This window comes from Leuresthes tenuis, unplaced genomic scaffold (assembly GCF_036924035.1).
Source record: "Leuresthes tenuis unplaced genomic scaffold, fLeuTen1.0.hap1 SCAF_6, whole genome shotgun sequence".
Classification (NCBI taxonomy): domain Eukaryota; kingdom Metazoa; phylum Chordata; class Actinopteri; order Atheriniformes; family Atherinopsidae; genus Leuresthes; species Leuresthes tenuis.
Window position 1 is genome coordinate 15,724,584 of NW_027325360.1, and position 21,313 is coordinate 15,745,896.

Here is a 21,313-nt window from a genome sequence, read left to right on the forward strand (position 1 = left end):
TCCTCAAGTGCAAGCACTCAATGTGTTAGTGAATTCAGGTTATGTATTTCACCAAAACTGTCCATGAAACAAAAGACTCCTTAATATGTTTGTAATTATTTTGATTTTTTTTTGTTCTCCAGCACAAGCCAATTAAATTCAATTTGAATGAAGCAATTCTTCTGTGGAAGTGGGAAATCTAAAATATATCTCACAGTAAACTCGGTTCAATCAGAGCGTTGTATCTATTCTCCTTTGTTATAATATAAATCGTATAAAAGGAGATGTCACAATAAATTATCTGAAAATTCTAGAAATTTCAACAATTTCTTTAGCCCGTAGTTGTCTAAGTTAATAATCGAAAACCAATTGTTTACAATTTTTTGCGTTATCTCTGAAACCTGTCATGAGTTTTTAACACAGCCTCCAATGTCTTTATAACATGCTTACAAGTTCCATTTGAAGGCAGAATGAATCCCATCCAATAGAAAGTGCTTCCATTTGACGGTAAACCAGAAAATGAACCCTGTAATTTAGATAAAATCAATGATTAATCATTTACCCTCCCATTCTAAACCATATAAACATGCACTACTTTTACCATCATAACAATCTAAATGTAGAATTTAGGCTGCTACTGTTGACCTACAAAATGTTAAGAGTATTATTCCTTTTGAGGACAAGACTGATGGTAAATACAAATCTGCAAACTCCATCAGCATAAAGACAGGAAACTGGAGGATAAAGCATTCAGTCCAGACTACACAAACTGCCTATCATAAACTAAGTCATACACTGTAATATTAAAGTGTGATATATATATATATGCTCCAGATTCAACAAGACTCAAGTGTTTTTCTTGGCCTTCCATTAAAACTTTCACGAAGGTAGTTGTTTCCAGTCTTTGTGCTAAGCTATGCTGTGTTTATAGTTTTAAATATAGACTATAGACTAAAAATGTTAACTCTTTTACCAACTTTGTTATGGTAGACTTTCCTCTCTGCTTTGTGTGTAATACAGTGTCACTCCATTCTTTCACCACCTGTGTCCAATCAGATCTCCCGGGTTTTGTTTTATTTTGTTGTAACCAGGGAATGGGGATTAACATTGTTCTGGAAAATATTCTTCATAAATCAACACGTTTATGCAGTGTTCAAAAAATACCCATTTAGACAAACACGCGCACGTTTGGACACTTGTAGAAATTTAGGTCACAATTAGTCACACCATATGACATGAGGGCACGTGTGGCAGTGGTGGCTCTTTAGTGGAAAACAAAAGAGAAAATCAGAGTCATGAGAAGTCTGTTGTTTCTGGTTGTCCTCGTCTCAAAATATCTGTCAAACATGATTGTGTCTTTGACCTACTGGCTTGGTTTCCATTATGTAAACGCAACATTTCCAAGCTGCTCAAGCTGCTTTATGTCTGCGCACAGGGTAATGGAAAGATTTTAGTCAGATGAAAGAGGGAGGGCCAGAAGAAGAGGCAGATGGCAAACGGGCAACAATTATGTCCCCAGACATGCATTTCTTTGCTTGTTTATGAGATGCTGATTAGGAGTGGTACTCTAGGTGTGCAGAGGGGTCGCTCCACTGGGAAATGTAGAGAGATCTGAAGGAAAAAGGACGGTAAAAGATATAGGATGAGGTGGTTGATGGAAAATATCTTTTGTGTTGTTGTCAGTGTGTCATAAACAAATGTTGGCAAAATAAATAATGGCACGCCAGAATGGGAGAAGAACCTGCATTTGGGGATGCTGATTAAAAGCTGATCGGTTTATCAGCTGAGGGGGTGACAGATTGGATAAATAAGTAATGGAGCAGAGATAAATAAGAAACATGGGAGTAAAGTAATGAGAATGGATGGAGGGATGCTGAAAAATGGGAAAAACAAGTATTAATTAGGAAAATCATCAGAGAATAAATGTGTGAAATTTGCTAAATGGAAAATCTTAATTAAGGATACTGACTGAGGAGGTAAGATGATGTGTAGCACCGCATGTAGAGATGCATCTTCATAATGAAGGCAAGCCTACATAATACACTGAAGCAAAATAATTAGCTTTCGAAAGCTAGATTGTCACGCACAACAATTATGATTAATTCTGTATTCTGACTTTTAAAAAAAAGCAAAATAGTTGCAATGACACTATACATCCAACAAAAAAAGAGAAAAAAAGAAATAGCAGGAAATGCTTTGAGAAACAATAACTCTTCTTGCCAAAGGGGGGGAAAGCAATGGGGGAAGCACTGGTCTGCACACATCAATTTATTTGCTATTTGAGGGTGTTAATTAAGGAGAAGTGGTGCGAGGCGCTTTCACAGATGAATGCTTATTATACAACCACAGTAGGAAATGTGCGGTGAGGTAATTAGCTGGTTAAATGGCGGGTAGCTGTCTTTTGGGGCTGCGGGTTTATTGTGTGCTGCTGTTGCCTGGAGAATTGTGGGTGATTTGTGACTTGCTCCTGCTGTTTTTGAGATGATGACTGAATGCTGGAATAACAAAAAAGTGTTCAATACACACTTTAGCCACTCTGATACCATAACATTCCTCATCCTACTTGTCTCTTTAGACATTGCGTTGACATGCTAGTGGTCACCAACAGCAAAAATAAACATAATGAGCTCAATTATCTTTTAATCAAAAATCTCCTGTAATTTAGGCCTTATACTTTATTGATTCATGTGATCTAAAGTTAACTCATGTAAGTCCCTTTATTTTTGGTTTGTTTTAAACCACACAATAAATCTATTGTATTCAAGCAAAACATTACAAAATGAATGATTAGTTTAGAACATAGTTGATATTCAAACAGGTACACAACATGATACATGGCAGAGGTCTTCTCCTTACACTGTGTCAGAACTCAAAGTCAGAACTCAAAATTAGATCATTTTCAACCTCCATCTCAATGAACAAAGTGGTGAAATAGAATGGCTGGTAAGCTTTGAGGCTTTAAACAGCAGCAGTTACACAGTTTACTGAACTGAATATACAAATAAGGTTGAATTCACTCGAGGCTCTTTGCAAAAATCTTTTAATCAGATCATGAAACAACAATAACCAAAAAACGTGAGGCTTTTGTGAATATAAGATATGTAAACTTTCACACCATGCTTGTTACTGGCTGCCTATCCCCGGTACCTCCCTTCTCCTGACATTACATAGGTTGATGACAACATTTGGTCTATTGTGTGACTTGGCCAAGTCGCAGCAAGAACTCATGACTCTTTAATCGCCTAATCTGACAGTAAACATCTCATCAGACAGAAATATTGTTTTGTCTGAAGCCAGTATTAGATGCAGTTGAATATCTGATGTAGACCAGCTGTGTTTATCTCAAATTCTCTCTCTCTGTCTCTGCCACTGCAATATTGGGTTATGTTGGACCTCAGCAGCTTACAGTGTAGATCAATGCAGTTACTTCTGAGAGTCTAGCTGGGTTTAATGTGATATTCTGAGTGGACAGCTTTTCTTCAAATGCCCCTCTTAATCACATCACACATAAATCTCAGCTCTTGGTGTCCTCTTTGTGTGTGTGTGTGTGTGTGTGTGTGTGTTTTAAGATATATTTAAGACATAAGCGCATATATCACGTAGTATTTCCTCATACAAAGACATTTGGACATCTGGCTCATAGTCAAAAGCCAGGGCTTAACTTGGTTAATGTAAGGGTGTTAAAGTGTTAATCATTCTGGTGAATTAAACCTTGTGTCATAAACATGGTGAGATGCCAAATTTTCCTGAAAGCTGCTGGCATGGAGTCACGAGTTACTTAGCAACAGTAAGCAGGGTTATCAACTCTGATCCCACTGTGGGTGAGCAGACACCAGGAGGAGATTATGTGCATGAAACAAGCAGAGACACATTTCTTGAATTTACGTCCAAACAACATACAGAAAGATACTCCGCCTGCAATATTTTTTTTTTGCTAAAATCTTGTGCTGGGGACGGGACAGTCGGACTGCTTTGTTATATCTTCTAAAGCACAACCCAAAGGTCAGGACTCTGTGGGGGCCAATCCATGTGTGAAAATGATTTCATATGTTCTTGAGCAAACTGAGGTTTTTTTTTTTCTTCCAAACACATTTTTTTTTCCTAAAAGAGGATGGTTCACCACTATCCCTTCAGATTTTAGTAATTTGTAAGTTCAGGGTTCAGTTCTTAACCTAGTTTTAGTAGTTTCAGCAATTTTCTTTGATGCTTTGTTTACTTGAAGTAGACCAATAATTTGACCTTTCTGAAACATAGTGTTCACAACCACAAGCTATGTCCTCCAACATGGTTGTTGAAGGACTGAGAAGCTACTGACCTCATCAGATAGGGTTAAAGAGCTGATACATATTATTTACTGCGGCACTTTTATAATGTGAGACTCCTAGCTCTATGCTTAGTTAAATCCAGGAGGGGATGTTTTTGGACCTTGCAGTCTATAACCACAGGCATACAATAGTGAATAAAGATCTTCAATGAAACCATTTTTGCTTCAAAGCAAAACTGGCTAAGAAAGGAAAGTATCCCAGAGAGTGGGTCTGCATATGAATTTTCTTTATGGATTTTGACAAAAACCACACTTTAAAGATGCAGTTGTTCCCACAGTTAGCAGACAATGCAACCATCTGCAGGAAAAGGAAAAACATTGTCAGCGAAACAGCCAACATTCAACATTCATTTTTTTCAACAAAAAAAAAAAAACTATGGAAAAGGACACAAGGGAGTAGCTACATGATATTGAAGAGTTGATAAAAAAATAATCTAAATGAAGTATTTTTGGATACAAATGGTTTACAGAGCTGGCCAACAACACTAATGTTTTGAATATGAGGTTTTACCAAACTTGTCCTTGCTGTGGGATTATAGAATAGTCACATTTTATTATAACAGCCCTTTTACCTTATCGTGATTGTGTAATGCATGGAGAAAATCCAAAATAAAAGAAGCAAGGTTAATTACAACCACACTGCAGGGATTTATGATCATGATCTTCTGGTGTGATATGGAAGAAGGACAAGGAGATAAATGGGGTTACATTCATGCCCTGCACAGCAGCAACCACTACACTGCCCAGAACCGAAAACGAATGCACATTTCTCGAGTAGAGAAGGAAAGGCTATAACACATCATATCGTGCAGTTGTGTAGCCCAGAAAAGCTTGTAGTAGGAAAAACTTGTAGCAGATTGGATGAGTTTAAATTTTTTTTTTTACCTCGGAAAATATCTATTTTAACCCAAACTCTTAACTCTTCTGAAGTGCATTTACATTTAATCATTTAGGAGATGCTTTTATCCAAGCTACTTACAAATCAAGAATAGCATTCAAGCTTCAGCACAATCAGAAACACTGGCAGAATACTAAATCTATTCAAATGACAGAGGAATAGACATAGAAGAGCAAAACTAAGTGTGTGTTTAACATGTAAGAACGTTCAAGCTTTTAGCAGAGGCACTGTTTTTGAGAGAAATTAAAGGAGTCTTCAAGAGAGTTTGGTGCATAAAACTAAATCTACAGCAACAAATTAAGACACAAAACAACCTGTTTCAATTCACAGCAGACATTTCAAGGTTGATATCAAATGCAGGTTAGTCTGAGTGACCTCAAGTCTCTCAACATCTGACTTAGACACAATAAGATTTTAATGTTCTTTTCAGGTGAGGTCACTGCCATTGTTTGGGGTAAAATTAACCTAAATAATCAGCATATTTACATGACACTTGAAAATATCTAATTCATAATTATTGTTTTAGTCAGACCAAAACCAAACTTATAAAATGCACACCTAGATAATATAGTTGGGGGTTGACAAACTCTCACATCAACTAGAATCAAATGGGTCTAAAGGCTTTGTTATTTAACTCTTAAAGCACAAGTAGATTTCGAATAAAACTTATCGAATTCATCTATATTTCTATTTATTTCGTCAGACAGCCAAACATAAATTGTGATTTAAAATCTACTTGTTACTTACATGTCAACTTGCTGTAACATAAAGCATTTTCAAACTGTCACTCTGTTGTAACAAAATCTTGATTTCATAACAGCAGTTTCATCAGATAAAAAGACTGTTTCAGTCATTTCAAGACAACGTCTGTACAGTTAATTTGGCTATACTTACATGTACCATGATGAGAAAGTTAGAAGCAACAGAGTGTTGGATTTTATTTTCTCACACAGTCCACAGGGTTGCTGCTTCAGACATACTTTGGTCAATAACTCGATTATTTTCATGTGTATCCATATTGGCACAAGGACAGCAGTCCAAATAAATGGCCAGGTAGGCCAACTGTAGGCCAACTAGCTATTTTACCAAATTAGTGATGTTTTCTAAACCTTATTAAGTAGTGTTGGGGTCAAACAGTTACCAAAAATTAGAGATGTTAACAAAAGAAATTTACAAGACAGTTTACCTAAGATCAGGTCTCAAACTAAGGTCTCCAGGTTAGAATTCCTGACTTTTTCTCCTTTTTCTCACTAAAATTCCCCACAACGGAAGATGTACTATGTATATGGCTCAATACCCTGTGTGTAAAATGTCACTTAGGATTTACCTACTATGTTCAAATGTGACATCATGAGGCTTTCAACCAAGAGTGAATGAACAATGAATGAATTGTTGAACAACACAAATAACACAAAATCTCGTCTCCTGAATTATATCATTGGGTTTGATACCTTCTTAATGCCTGTCAATATGGGCATCACAGCTTTGTAAAACTTCATATTTGCAAAGGCTAAAACATGGTGTTTTTGGATTAATTTCCAAAAAACTTATTCTGTTGTCTTGGTAGAAGGGTGATATGTTTTTCTACAATCAGTTTTCATGATTTGACATAAATAATCTGTTGAACTGCACAAACCACATGAAGGGAGTTTATGAAAAGATATGTGAAGTTTAATTACTAAATACTGCTGGATATAATGTCACAACATCAGGGTTTATTATATTCTCCATGTTCAACATTGAGTTTTCATATTCATGTTTGTAACCTCTTGTAATCTGCAGTTTTCTAAACCAAAATGGCTAAAATGAAAATGCTTTCCTCTGTCTCTCTTGTTCAGTCGTCCAGCATATTAAGAGACACAACATTGTGCTGAAGCGAGAGCTGGGAGAAGGAGCCTTTGGAAAAGTCTTCCTGGCTGAGTGTTACAACCTCTCGCCTGACCAGGAGAAGATACTGGTGGCTGTCAAGGTATTTCGGAAGTCTAAAAGTTTCCAATGAACACATGTTAGAGGCAGAGAAATCATCAAATCTCTGCTAATTTTGGGGAAATTATAACAAAAAGACTGAAAAAATTAGACAGACATTGGGTTGTTTTTGTAATTAAGTCTTTCTTTTCTGCTCCCTCATTGTCTTGAAATGGACAATTACTGTGTGCTTGATTGCAGGGACTGTAAGGACGGCAAAATGGACAGCACAACAACATACACACTTTTGTTTTTGAAGCTTTTAAAACCAAAGACTAGACTTAGAGGGATGGATCATCATTATGAATACATTGTGTTGTCATAGAAATACATTTGTGCCAAATCAGTAAGAGGGTTAGTTTAGTATGAAAGATGATTTATTTTTAAAACCCTTGATCCTTGAGAATTATATTAATGGCTTTATAATAAAGCCTTTATTGATGTTAGTGGAGGTGAAACTATTGCCTTTTCCACAACATTTAAATCTGATACCTGCAGTATATTAAAAATATTTAACAGTTTACAGCAGAAAATCTTATGTTGCTGAAATGGATAAAACTTGGCATTTGGAATATAATAATTCACATGGTGTCAGTACAGTATTAGCAATCTATATTTGCCTCCATTTTCTCTGCTATGATTAGAAAGTCATTTCTAACCTTATGGTTGGAAAGTAATTGCTAATCATAGGGTTTCTCTGTAAGAGGAAAGGTGGGATTTCATTCAAAAACTGCTGACATCCGGGATCAAATTGAAAGGCTTCCCAGGGAACATCCTCCTGTCACATCTATCTGCTTATCAAGACTGCTCTCCCTCCTCTAGGCTGCAGTGAAACAGGATCTGAATGGTTAAGCACTCTTCATTAACAATTGATGACCCGTGACAAACCCCCTCTCTTCCACCGTACTCCTTTGCCCCCCCCACTTCCTCTGTCCTCCACACCTCCGGTTCCCACCTGCAGTACTTTTTCTCTTTCCTCTGACTCATCTTTCTGGCTCTGTTCCTCCTCTCTAATCCCCCATCCTCTTATCTGTTCTTGGACTTCCTGTTTCCTTCTAGTTTAGCTCTAAACCTCCTGCTGATACAGTATGGGCTCCGAAAAAATTGGGATGATATGAAAAATGTTCATTTAAAACTACATTTTTTAAACCCAAGCTATTTCATGTTTTGTTCCCTCAGCTCCATTCTGTCCAAAAACAATTCCAAAAACCACACTATGTGATGGTATGGGATTATATCAGTGCTCCTGGCAAAGTTGGCAAACCTCTTTGATGACTGCAGCATTAATGCAGATTTGACAGCAACATATGCGGTTTTATTATGCCGCTTTTCCAACAAGACAACACATAAACACAAACTCTGCATACATTACAAAGGCATGGCTGAGAAAGAAGGGGGTACATGTTCTGGCCAGCAGTTCTATCCCCAACAGAGAAAATGTGGAGAATTTTCAAAAGAAAAATGCAACAATGACGACCCCGTACTGCTGCAACACATTAAGAGTTTTTTTGCAGGAAGAATTGGACAAAATAACATTAGAAACACTTCACCACTTGGTCTCCAGTGCCAGAATATCTTGGCAAGATTATAAAGTGGTATTTTGAAGTGGGTTTATTGTCCAAACTCTTGTTGGAATGTGTTGCAGTCCTGAAATAAAAGAAAATGGGAATGAGATAAAAAAATAAATGGGTTTATACTGTCTACAGTGAAAAGAAAGTTAATATAAAGATTTTCGTTCTTCTCACCTTTGTCATATGTATTTTGCACTTGATGGAACAGAGGAAAAAAACTTTGAGATTAATCCTGTATCTCCATTGTTTAACATGAAAAGACATTACAGTTTGAGAGAACATGGGATTCATATGTCCAGGTATATATTTCTAATATGAATGCTAAATGGTCTACACTCAAATAGCATCTATTTTACCTTGGCAGTTGTGCAAAGCACTGTGCAGTGTTTCTCATTCACAATTTCATACAATAAGCTACCAACCTCAGCACAGCAGTCACAAAAAATGCCAGTTTATTAGCAGACAACCTGCTCTACAGCCTGAGCTACAGTGACCCTATTCTGATATATTACGCTGTATTTACATCGACATCTGTCATGTATACTACATTATAGGAACATGTTCTTGATTGTAGACCATATTACAATAACCTGCACTCAATAAGAAGGCTTAATGATCTTGGTTTGAGAGTCAGCTATCAATCATCCAGTCATCCATTACACATGCGCTGTTACTGTATATTAAGCTCTGAAGTGCCATCGATCAAAGCACACTGTAACATGTACACATCCAGGAAAAAGATGCATATCCACATCAACACAGCACATTCACACTCCTGCAACCCCTTAATCATCAACACCAAGAACTTTCAAGATTGCAGCCTTTATCCATGTAAAATGAGTCACAACTTTCATGAGCTGGAGGCTGTTGATTGCTTTTTATTTGTCCAAGGACCTAAATGCACTCAGACTGGATGAGTAACAATGTAATATTGTGGCTTTTTGATCTGGGAATTAATGCAGCGTTCCTGAGAGGTCAGAGCCTGGAGTTGTCTTGAAAATGTTTCTAGCTCACAGAGAAGTCTCTGGTGTAACAGTCTTGGATTCAGAATGAATATGCCTCCCTCCTGTAATTTGTTGACTGAGCCCAGAGAAAAAAAATGGAGAGAGATTTTTTTAAAGCACAATTTTGTATTCCAGCAGGGGCGCACAGTGTAACCCTCATTGCAATCTCCAGTAGACCCTCAATCAAGTAAGGGTAGCAATAAACAATAGTCATGCTCTATGTAGTGGCATTTTAGTCCAGCTTTTGAAAAGTCTTCATTTGTAAAGATTTAAACATCATAGATGCCTCTCTAATAGTTTATTAATCAATTACTAATGCCCTTCAGATACAGTTACACCATTGTGAAAAAGTTTGTTTCACCAGCTCGTACCTGGTTCTTAACCTCATCCAGCGTCCCATTTTTCATCATTGATAACCTCTTGCTGGCTTCTTAGAGTAAAAAACTTGTCATTATATATTATATATTCAAGTGTTTTAATGTCTTTAACTGAACTGTGCTGCATTATTGATAATTTGTGAGCATTCATAATGCCATAAATGCAATCACTCTAACTTCATGACCTGAACCCAAAAAAGTATTTCACAGACACATTCAATCCCAGAATGAAACAACTCTTCATTCAGTCAGAAAACTCAGTTCCCATATATGTTCGATATCACATTTCAAACCGAAGTTGGAGTAAAGGCTTTCATACTATATCTGTACTGCTACGGTCCTCTTTATCTTCTTCATGCAGTATCATATTGCAGTCTATAATGTAAATGATCGAGTCTCTGTTTCCTGAGACATGATTGGATGAATATGGGTGGATGGAGTTGCATTCAGTCTCATTTTCTGGCATCTCAGCGAATTAAAGGTCACAGGTCGCTTACCTCTTCCCGAGTGTTCTTTGGGACTTCTCCTTGTCCTGAAGACCTGCATTTGTAATACAAGCCTGTATCTGGTATGTCGGTACACAGACAGGCAGACAAACACTCACACACAAACACACATAAGGTGGAAAGCCCACGTATCTCCATGTCATATGCTGTAGGAAGACAATCAATTATTCATGCAGGACTAAAGAAATGTTCTATATTTTTAATCTTCAGATGTGATATTAATACTGAGCACATATCACTTTCATTTCCTGCAACTCTCTATCTTTCTTTCACACACACTATTTTTTCCTTCTCTGTCACTAATGTTGGTGTTACGCAACCTCCCTGACAGATTTCCTGATTAATGGAATGGAGACAAAGATTACTTTAGAAGGAAGTCAGGGAATATAAGTAATGTAAACAGTGCTGTGCTTTGTAACGGCTCATATTAATTTAAGATGCCCCCATCTTTGGTCTGCTCTGCCATTGAATCGATCTTTCCTCTGTGCCAGTAATGTCACACTGTGTGTGACAGCTGTATTGCTGTAACTCACTTTTACAAGGCAAGACATTTCTTTCCAGTTTACATCAACCAAATAAATTGGATGTGACTGGATCCACTTTGAAAATGGCTAATTGGCTACAGTGTACGAAGCGTAATGTGGGAGTTTTTCATTCGTCACTTTATCAAAATGTTGTGTGTGTGGATTTGCAGACACTCAAAGAGGCCAGCGAAAATGCCAGGAAGGATTTCCACCGTGAAGCTGAGCTGCTGACCAACCTACAGCATGAACACATTGTCACTTTCTATGGAGTCTGTGTGGAGAGCAACCCTCTCATCATGGTGTTTGAGTACATGAAACACGGAGACCTGAACAAGTTCCTCAGGCATGTCTCTCCTTTGTCATGACATCATAAAAACATTATGATCCAATCAAAGCAGATGTTGCTGATACAAAGCTAAAAACCAAAGACAGAATATGAAAACTTTCCACCTGTTCCCTTGCAGGGCTCACGGTCCTGATGCAGTTCTGATGGCTGAAGGCCAAACCACTAGACCTGTGGAGCTGACCCAGTCTCAGATGCTGCACATTGCCCAGCAGATAGCGTCTGGCATGGTCTACCTTGCATCACAGCACTTTGTGCATCGTGACTTGGCCACCCGGTATGTTACTCGCTCCATCCACAACCTGCAACAAGTCGTATTGTGTTTGGGAATTTAGTATAACCACTCTGATGATAGATAAATAAATCTGAATTAAATAATTAAACAAAATGTAGATATCTGTATATGATTTTTTTTTTGTCTTTTCCTGGGGCAAAAAAAGTCTGTAGCCATTAGAGGAATCAATAATGTGTAACAGAGCAGATATCTCCCACATGATTTGTTACTGATTGGCTCATACAGTCCAACAATAGTGAATGATTGAAAGAATACCAAAAACACAAGGTTGGAGTACAGCGCCTGGCTGTGCCATCCAAATTATGGGAAATGTTTTTGTCTAATCTTGCAACACCCTGCTGCTATCGTTCTGCACTGACTTTGACTTCGGTTTTGTTTTTTGTCAAAAAGGAACTGCCTGGTGGGCGAGAACCTGCTGGTAAAGATTGGAGACTTTGGCATGTCCAGAGATGTCTACAGCACTGACTACTACAGGGTAGGTGTATGTGTCGATATCTTTTCTCACCCTATTTCTAGCTTATAGTCCCCCCCCCCCCTACTCCCTGCTGCATGGATCCCTCTGCTACCCTCCCTGCATGGGCATGACTGACGGAGTCCATCAACAGTAAGACAATCACTGTGGTAGGTTCACTAATCAGAGTACAGCACAGTGTAATTATTTGTTATTTATTCACTAAACATTTGCGAACGAAAACAACTGTATGACAACAGCTAGATTACTGTACTTATTGTTATAGACGCAAATAAAAAGGAAAATTCTCCTCAAAAAGCTGCTTTCATAATTTGGATAGTCAACCTAAACAAAAACGACAATATTAGAAAAAAATCATTATGTTTACATCATAGAACTATTGTTCAATCAGATTAATTTTGAACAATATATTAACAATAACACAGCAAGCAATAAAAAGGCCCACTTTTAAGATCTTGTCAGAGAATTCTTAAGTTGCTGAACTCTCATCAACAAAGAAACGGCTCACATGTAGATTTTTTTCCCTGAAAAATCTATTTAATTCAGTGATTTACAAAGAAAAAAAAATTGTTTTTCTGCATTTTTAGTCTCTATATACTATGTCTGTAGTATATCTACTACAGGGTTACAGCAAACATTTGAAGTATACAATACTGCATACAATGGGACTCAGATGCATAAACGTATGCAACTAATACTGGGGATGCATGCAAAGGAAGGAATTTGCATTCTTTTAGTTCATTTTGGTAAAGGCGCGATTACATATAATTTCTATATCTCAGACATTATGAAAGTCTCCTGCAAGTATGTGCAGTATCTCACTTCCATCTTTAGCCACAAATGAATGCTCTCAGTCAATCATTTGCACATAAAATACCATTTGCCAAAGAGCAACGCTTATTCAGCGCGAGACGAGGAGAAAGAAAAATGTGCTTTATTTGATGGTGACAGTTCTGGAATCACTATGAGAACTAAATTTACTAAACGGTCAAAAGTAATAGTGGTGATCAACTCTAAATTGTAAACATCCACAGTAGCCTCATGCACTTTCAGGATGTGAGATTGGATCGAAGAGAAGTTTTGGTGTATCCTTGAAGTACCTTGAGATGACATTTGTTGAAATTTGACGCTATATGAATTAAATAGCAATTGAATCTACCAGAAAATCAAAAAAAGGTACTTTTTTTTACACTGCAACCATATTTGCTTTGAATGCAACACAGACAGAACAGAACAACAGTACCCATTTTGCATATTTGCATGAAAGAGGGATTGAGTGTGGCTGCATTCATGCAAAACAAGTCAAATAAGGGGACATTTGTGTTGAATTGTAGGGACATTCAGCGACTTTACTGTACTGAAAAATGTGTCAATTTATCTCAGGGGAGTCTATGAGGTTTTTATTTGTATTTGTTTATCTTTTACTACTGTACAGTAATCTGCCAGCTTTCTAAAATAGACCAAACAGCAAAATCCTAATAAATTGTATTTGACTGATCGATAGTGACTGTCCATTTTTCAAGCCCTCTCTCCCATCCACTGTGACACACTGACATGACTGACAGTGACAAATAACTCAGAAGAGGCGGGAGGGGGAGGGAAAGAACGAAAAGCTGTCTTTCAGTGACAAGAAAAAACTCTATTTGGCATAAATAATGACTTTAACAAGGACACTCAGAAAGATAATAATCTATAGGACATTTGATGGATGTATTATTTGGTAATGACACTGACTGATGAGTTTTACGACGATGTAAAAGCAGGTCTCACGCTGAATGCAGTCATTAGGAAAGATATGCTCAGTGTAGTTATATCAAAAGCTATTCTTAGCCTGTAAGGAAAGGTAGTTTTCTTGATAACAGTTGTACTCAGATACTTGTAATCAGATTAGATTTTTCACTACATGAACAAACTGTAACAACCTATGTGTTTCAGCAGCTATTACTACCTGAGTGCATGTGGATTGACACATAAGAAGACTCCACATATATTTTTCTTGTAGTTAACATGTTTTGCTACTATTTTAGTGTAAATATCATTATGCTTAGTTTACCAGCAGTAGATGCTTTATAGGCCCAGAGTAAAGCTGTCGTATTTAAGAAGACAAAATCAGATAATCACATAACCACACTTTTGAGATTAAATTTGGAGTAACTGGTTGTATTTTGCAATTGTAGAAAATAGATAAATGTGCCCCCTCAGTGGCTTTTTTCTGTACTGTTTCTGTATGACGACACAACAACCTCCCCGCTCGTCCTCCTCCTTCCTTTCACCCCTCCTCAATAAAGCTAAGTGCTGAGGCTGTAGCCATAGCAACGAGTGAAGGCAGTGGTGGTGAGCCTTGGAGTTGAATCCAACGTTTCTCAGGAAGAAAAGTAATCAGACAACTTCTGTTTAGTATGCTGAGGCGGTAGAAGAGAAAGAGAGAGGGAGAAAGGAAGAGATGGAGGCAGGATGGTGGTAAAAAGATGAAAGGTAGAAAGAGATGGGGGAGCAGCAGGAGAAGAGAAAAGAGGAGCAAAAGAAGTGGAATGCCAGGCAGGGAGAAAAGAAAACACAAATAAATATACCATAGATGAGAAAAGGCAGTAATAGAGCAATAAAAGAACATAATGCTTAGGAGGGAGAGGAAAAACGTGAAGGCATGGCAGCCTGTGGAGAAGACATCCTACAGGAAGAAAGAAAGAGTACAGGAGATGCAGGTTTACACAACCACAGCACAGGATATCAGAGATAGACAGAAACAGCTAGATGTGATAAAATAAATACACAGAATTCGACAGGAGAAAAACAGCACACCAAAAAGGAGCTGTATAAGGGATGGTGGACATGTTTCAGCATCCAGGAGAGACAGAGGTGTGTGTGTGTGTGCGTGGGAAGGTGTAGAGTGTGGGGACCCAGTCACGCTTTTGCGTCAGACGGGAGCAAAGATGAGTCATAGAGGAATTGGAGCTCACCCCCCACCTCTCAGTGCGTATGTGTGTTTGTATGTGTTCTTATGGAAATAGAGGCAGAGGCGATGGACTGAAGGGGCTGCAATGACGTCATTGAATCCCCTGTTACACAATTAACCTGACATGCATTTCAGAGGACAGACAGGATGACTTGAATCAAACTTTGAGCCTTCCCATGCAGCTGTTTTAGTGTGTGTGGGTGGAGTCGTGAAGGGTCAACAGACGCACTCAATACACTACAATACTTTCATAACTTTTCTCCCTTAAGTGATTTTAAGCCCCATGTTGGGTGAAAGACATTTTTAGATTCAAGATGTTTATTTGTCATATACACAATAACAGACACAGTGGTTTTCATTGGGTAATGAAAATCTTATTTAGAAGCTTCCCAACCAAAAGAACTATGCTATTACAACACACCAGACCTTTTTTTTTATTTAAAAAGGGAATATAAAGATCTATATATATATATATATATATATATATACAAAGTTGTGAAATTATTTACAGGAGGACCATCCCCACACTGATGAGAGGGAGTAATTCTATCTAATCACACTTAAATGATTTGTGGGGAAAATTCATTGACTTTATTGATAATTTATCAAGAAAAACTGATCCATTTTTAAGCCAGCTTTGTGAAGCACATACGTTATTGAACTTTAAGGCATTTCCTCATTTCGTCTGGAATCTTTCCATCAACACTGCAGATGCCAGTCATCTTGGTAATAGTTTCATTTGTTTCCATAGCAACACAGAGGTCTATTAAGGTACAGTTTTCGATGTAACAAAGAGAAGGTGGGGTCAGTCTCATAAGACCCTCCTACATTACATCCCATAGTGCTCTAACCAGTGCAGTTGCCATGGATACTATAGCCTCCAGAAGGTCAAAGAGCTCACATCTTTACTCCTTTTTTACCCCCCTCCCCTTTTTTTGTGGCTTTCTTGGAACACTACACAGTGGTCTACCCGAAATAATGCGTATTTATGAGAAAGTGAGGTAGAAGGACTGACAGGCAGGCTGAGAACCACTAAAGAAAGGCAAGAACAAGTGAGAAAAAGAGATAAGGGAGCAGCAAAAGAGGCAAAGATCAACAACAAAGCTACTGACAGCAAAGAGAAAACAGAGAATGAACTGATGACAGATAGCGATGGTTGTCCAGAACAGGTATCAATGCAAGCTTTTGGTTCTGAGACTACTTCGTTGTAAATACAACTCTTCTAATGTCTATCTAAATTCCTCCCGAATGACCAAAACATTTAATCTGAAGTTTCACTTACATGCTCTTTTGGGGTTTTTTCATTCCTTTATTTTGTCTTTGATTCGGCCTCGTTAAAATCCTTGCCCTCACTTCCATTCTCATTGTCTGTGCAACGACTGCACTAAACCACACAAAAGCACACTCACAAAAAGATGGAGCTCAGCAATTCAAGGACCCAATATTAATATTTCAGACCACGGGGAAGAGATCAGCCATGATGAATAAAACAAAAAGACTAATGGACATAAGCAACTTCAGATGCATCTGTGAACTGTTAAAAATCTATCAATATAGCAGAATAGAATATTATACGAAACAAAACAAGCAATATAATGAATAAAAGAAATCTGTGCTTCATAGTCACTAGTGTTCATGTTAACGTTTTCTGAGTGACAAAGCTACGATTGTGGTCTCAATTTGGTGGGTCAGTCTGAGGCATTTTTATTCTGTCTGAAAATGTTATTTAAAATTCTCTCAGTTTAAATCTGTCTCGGCTGAGATAACACACCATCTTCACCTGTTTAGTTACAGTACTTTACAGATTACACAAGGCACACTATTAGCAAGCTTTGCAACTTTGTACAGTTTGCTACCAGGCCTTATTGGAAGGTCTTAACATTTGCATAGTATGTTGTCAAATTTACCCACAAAGTAATGTTTAAGAGCTAAAAACAATCCCAAGCATTTATTGTTGTTGTTTTTGTTACTCTATTCTCTGTTGCCATCACTACTGTGCTGAATCTGAGATAGTGATGTACATTTAGATGAAACAGACAAGCAAAGTGGGAGACATGGCAGAAAAGTGAGGACATGGTTATGTTAAGTAAAAGCTGCAGAGATGGAGGCAGATATGTTTCCACGGGAGTAAAAGTGAACCTGATGGCTATCTATGTGGCCATGCACATTTTATGACGCCTTTAAATAACCAACAGACTAACATCGAAACAGGCAAAGTGTGAGTGCCAGGCCATTAATAACAAGCATATACTTCAGAACATGGATTGTGCTATCTGTGCAGTCCAATGGAGTGCAGATCAGTTGGTAGATTCATTTTAGGAGGAGTAAGAGGAGAGGGGAGACGCAATGTGGTGGAAAACATCAACACACTCAGCATTAGTGGAATAAAGAGTCTGGGTTAGGGAGTGGGGGTTTCAAGGTTTTTTGTTTAGTTTTTTTCTATTCTTAATATGTTTATTTAGATTAGCCTTTACAGCCGGATCCAAACAATTTACGGGTAAGATGGGGTGAGTCTGTAGCAAACGAGTGAAAACGAGTACCGTAATGTCATGAGTGACGCATACGTGACGGGCAACACCAGCCTAAACTTTACAGGGATATGCACATTGATGCTCATTAACCGTTCAGCTGATTGATCTTTATAATCTTTAAAAAGATACTAGAATTCACTTTAATTCACTTGCTTACACCAAAAACTATCCATCTGATAGAATTCTTCCACGCATATTATTTAATGACCAATTTACACTGTAGTTAAGGCCTTATATATTTTTATACATACATAAAACAAAGATAGTGATGGATTTACAAATAGCCACTGTAGTGAAAAACTTAGTTTCTTTTGGACCATTTGACTGCCGAGTTTTCATGATTCAATGGCCTTTCTTGTAGTCACATAATGTTAACTGTCATAAAAATAACACTTTGGCCAGTTGATTATCTTAATTTTTTTGAAAAAATAAAAAATTCAAAGTCAAGAAGCATTATGTGTCACATTGGTGCACTTTTATCTAATCAGCTAACTTAAAAAAAACAATGTTTTGGTTAAGGTCTCCCCCATTTTACATGTTAATCTTTTGGTTGAATGTTTTTTGCTACTTGTTTGTGCTTGATGCTGATTTACATGAGAGATCTGTATCTAGTCCTGGAATCCAAAAAGGTTTTATGATTGGATAGAAAGATGTGGTGTGGATGTGTTATATTATCTGTAAAATTTTAACAAGACTATGTTCCAACCTCAAAGCTGGGAACTTTAACAGAGGAGCTGTTTGCTCTATTTGTGGCAGAGGGAAGCTGATAAATTCAATCATGCTGGTGTGCTCCACATGACGAAGGTGTTCACATACCCTTTATCTTTGGCTGAGCATTAAAAGGTCACGCTGTTGTTATATTAAACTGATTCAAGCCTTAGTGATTCAAGATCGTCTGTGACAGTCTCAAGTGAAATGAACAGTCAGTGTTCATGAACAATAAAAACAACAAATGAAAAGAACATTGTATAGGCTCCACTTGCTGAGTTCCGATTAGAGTTTAATGAAATGACCAGCTGTCATTCAGAGTGCCTGTGGGTTCCTGTGTGGGATCAGCTCATAATTTATGCTCACTGGGACTTAATGTCAAATGGTATATTTACATGATTAATTCAAATTTACTTACATGAGACGTAAACTGTGTGCACAACCCATACTGAAACAGCTGGTTTGTGCATTTCGTGTGACCTCAGTACGGCATGAATGCCCTTTATTTGAGTAAGTTTTCTGTAAAGCTTCGCTTTCTTAACGGTATACCCTTCAGCTACACAGCATTATCAGGGTGAGGTCTGTTATACCCACAGAGATGATGCAAGTTGCAGCACCAAACCATCAAACCTCATTCAGGCCTCAGGCAGCAGTTTTTGGAAGAGCAAAATGTTTGCAGCACTGCTTTGAAATGTATTAAAATTCCGCAGAGAGGGAGAAGTGTGAAAAGCTGCTCAGCAGAACAAATGAAATGCATGATATTGTGGAACTGAAAGAATAAACAATGCCTTCCAAACAGATAAATCATCAATTAATTTAATTCTAAGTACGCTATAATAACTTTCTATGTGTGTATCTGTGTGTGCTTTCAAAGGTCGGCGGTCACACCATGTTGCCCATCCGCTGGATGCCACCTGAAAGCATCATGTACAGGAAGTTCACAACAGAAAGTGATGTCTGGAGTCTAGGAGTTGTGCTCTGGGAGATCTTCACCTATGGAAAACAGCCTTGGTACCAGCTCTCCAATAATGAGGTACATAAGTCACTTCTTATAAATGTAACTATTTTTCCTCAACATCTAAACACCATGAGACCAGCTCATTGTCATTTTACAGTAGTTTCACAACAAAAGTGGAATTCTGAGATGATAATGTTTTAACTTTGCCTGATTGTTTTATAGAGGGCAGTGTCTACTTGACATGATGCCAACCTGTAACCACATATGTGTTAGCATTTAAGCCAAATGGGTTTTTTATACTGTACTGAGTTGGATGAGGCTTGAACTCAGTTCTCTGGTGTTACAGTCCACAGCATAACATCCTCTTCCTCCTACCATTTTTGAACACATAGTTGTACAAGATCAGTTTTTACAATTTCAAGTTATGTACATCACAATTTGCAAAGAAAAACTTTGGCATGTGATCAATTTGATGTCTTGAATTTGTAGTAATTTTACTATTTCATTAACCTTTATCATGGAAATGCTGTGTTTTACAATGTTAATCATCACAACTATTAAACATTCTGCTGAGAAAATGCGTTGCATTAGATACGCCATTAAATCTCCAAGCATCACAGACGTGAGGGTACCTGATATTAGTATAATTGTAAAAAAATATATAAAGAACAAAGCAACAGATATGCAAATGCTACCTTGGAGGCACCTTCAGCTTAATAAGTAATGGCAAACAAGATGTCGCAGCCACAAGATATTAGAAAACAACCCCTCAGTAGAAGTAAATCTAAATATTTAATCAGTTTTGAGTGCAAGTTTCTCATAGGTATGCAACCAGTGAATCTATGAGCCTGTGTCTTCTCCTTAGCGTATATAAAACCAAATCCACTCACTTAGAATCTCTGCAAGCTGTTCATAAAATCAGTGTCTATGAGACACAGTCCTGAGGAGTAAGTCATTCACGTGACACCTGGGAGAAGAGGACAACCGCACGAAATGTATTGTGTTTTGCTGGTCCTACTCCACTAAGCATTCATATAGCATAGTGTAAGGTGCTGGTATCAGAGATTAGTGTAGAGTTGATGCAGGGGTCAGATTTGTCTTATTTTTTTTACAAGGAATGTGAAGCTGTGTTTTTTAAGCAGACATACCACATTTCTCAGAGTTGGTGTCAAGCTGTGTTTTTTAAGCAGACATACCACATTGCTCAGTGTTGGTGTCATAGATCAGACTGATCACTGACCCAGTGGTACTGATGAAAAAGAAAATTCAGTTTTTTAACAGTTTTTAAGTGTTTTATCTTTTTGCTTCGTTATGGTGATAGAGGTAAAAAAAAATTACGAATATTAGAATAAATATGCATTACTAGAGCTACAACCAATCGCCATATACCTCATTTATTTCCATTAAGATTGCTTTTTTTCAAAATTTTTTTCAATTGTTTTGTTTGTCAAATGTGAAGAGAAAGTTGTAACAGTTTCCTTTAGCTCAACTAGTTGATACAGACTGATGCAAAGCAGCGACACAGTAGTTTTAAACACACAGACTACCTTATAAATCTTATAAAGTTGCCTGGAATGTTGCAGGAAATTCTAAAGATTATGATGAATGGTGTCAAAGATGTACAATAGATAAATAATATATTCAATCTGCGCAGAAGCAATAACCATAGATTCTTGTTTCTGAAGATTTTCTCTATTGATTCAGTGGTGAGCTGAAACATGGCAAAAGAGAAAACAGAATATCTGATACAGTAAAAAGCAACAATCGACTTAACAATCAGCTCCAATTACTGACATATACAAGATGCCAACTTAACCTCAGTTTGATGTACTGTTTGTGTGACTATTAAATAATCAGAAACTTTTCCGCATCAAGAAAGTAAACAGAAAGCACAACAATCTGGAC

General features: G+C 37.5%; 1 protein-coding gene across 1 annotated transcript in view; it reads left to right on the forward strand.

Annotated features, from left to right (window-relative positions):
- Window positions 1-21,313, forward strand: part of ntrk2a (neurotrophic tyrosine kinase, receptor, type 2a) — an 83,340-nt gene that overhangs the window by 56,195 nt on the left and 5,832 nt on the right. Inside the window, exons 16-20 of the mRNA XM_072386860.1 lie at window positions 7,040-7,170; window positions 11,319-11,491; window positions 11,613-11,768; window positions 12,177-12,261; window positions 19,325-19,483. Of these exons, the coding sequence (XP_072242961.1) occupies window positions 7,040-7,170; window positions 11,319-11,491; window positions 11,613-11,768; window positions 12,177-12,261; window positions 19,325-19,483 (704 nt within the window). The remainder of the gene's footprint in view (window positions 1-7,039; window positions 7,171-11,318; window positions 11,492-11,612; window positions 11,769-12,176; window positions 12,262-19,324; window positions 19,484-21,313) is intronic.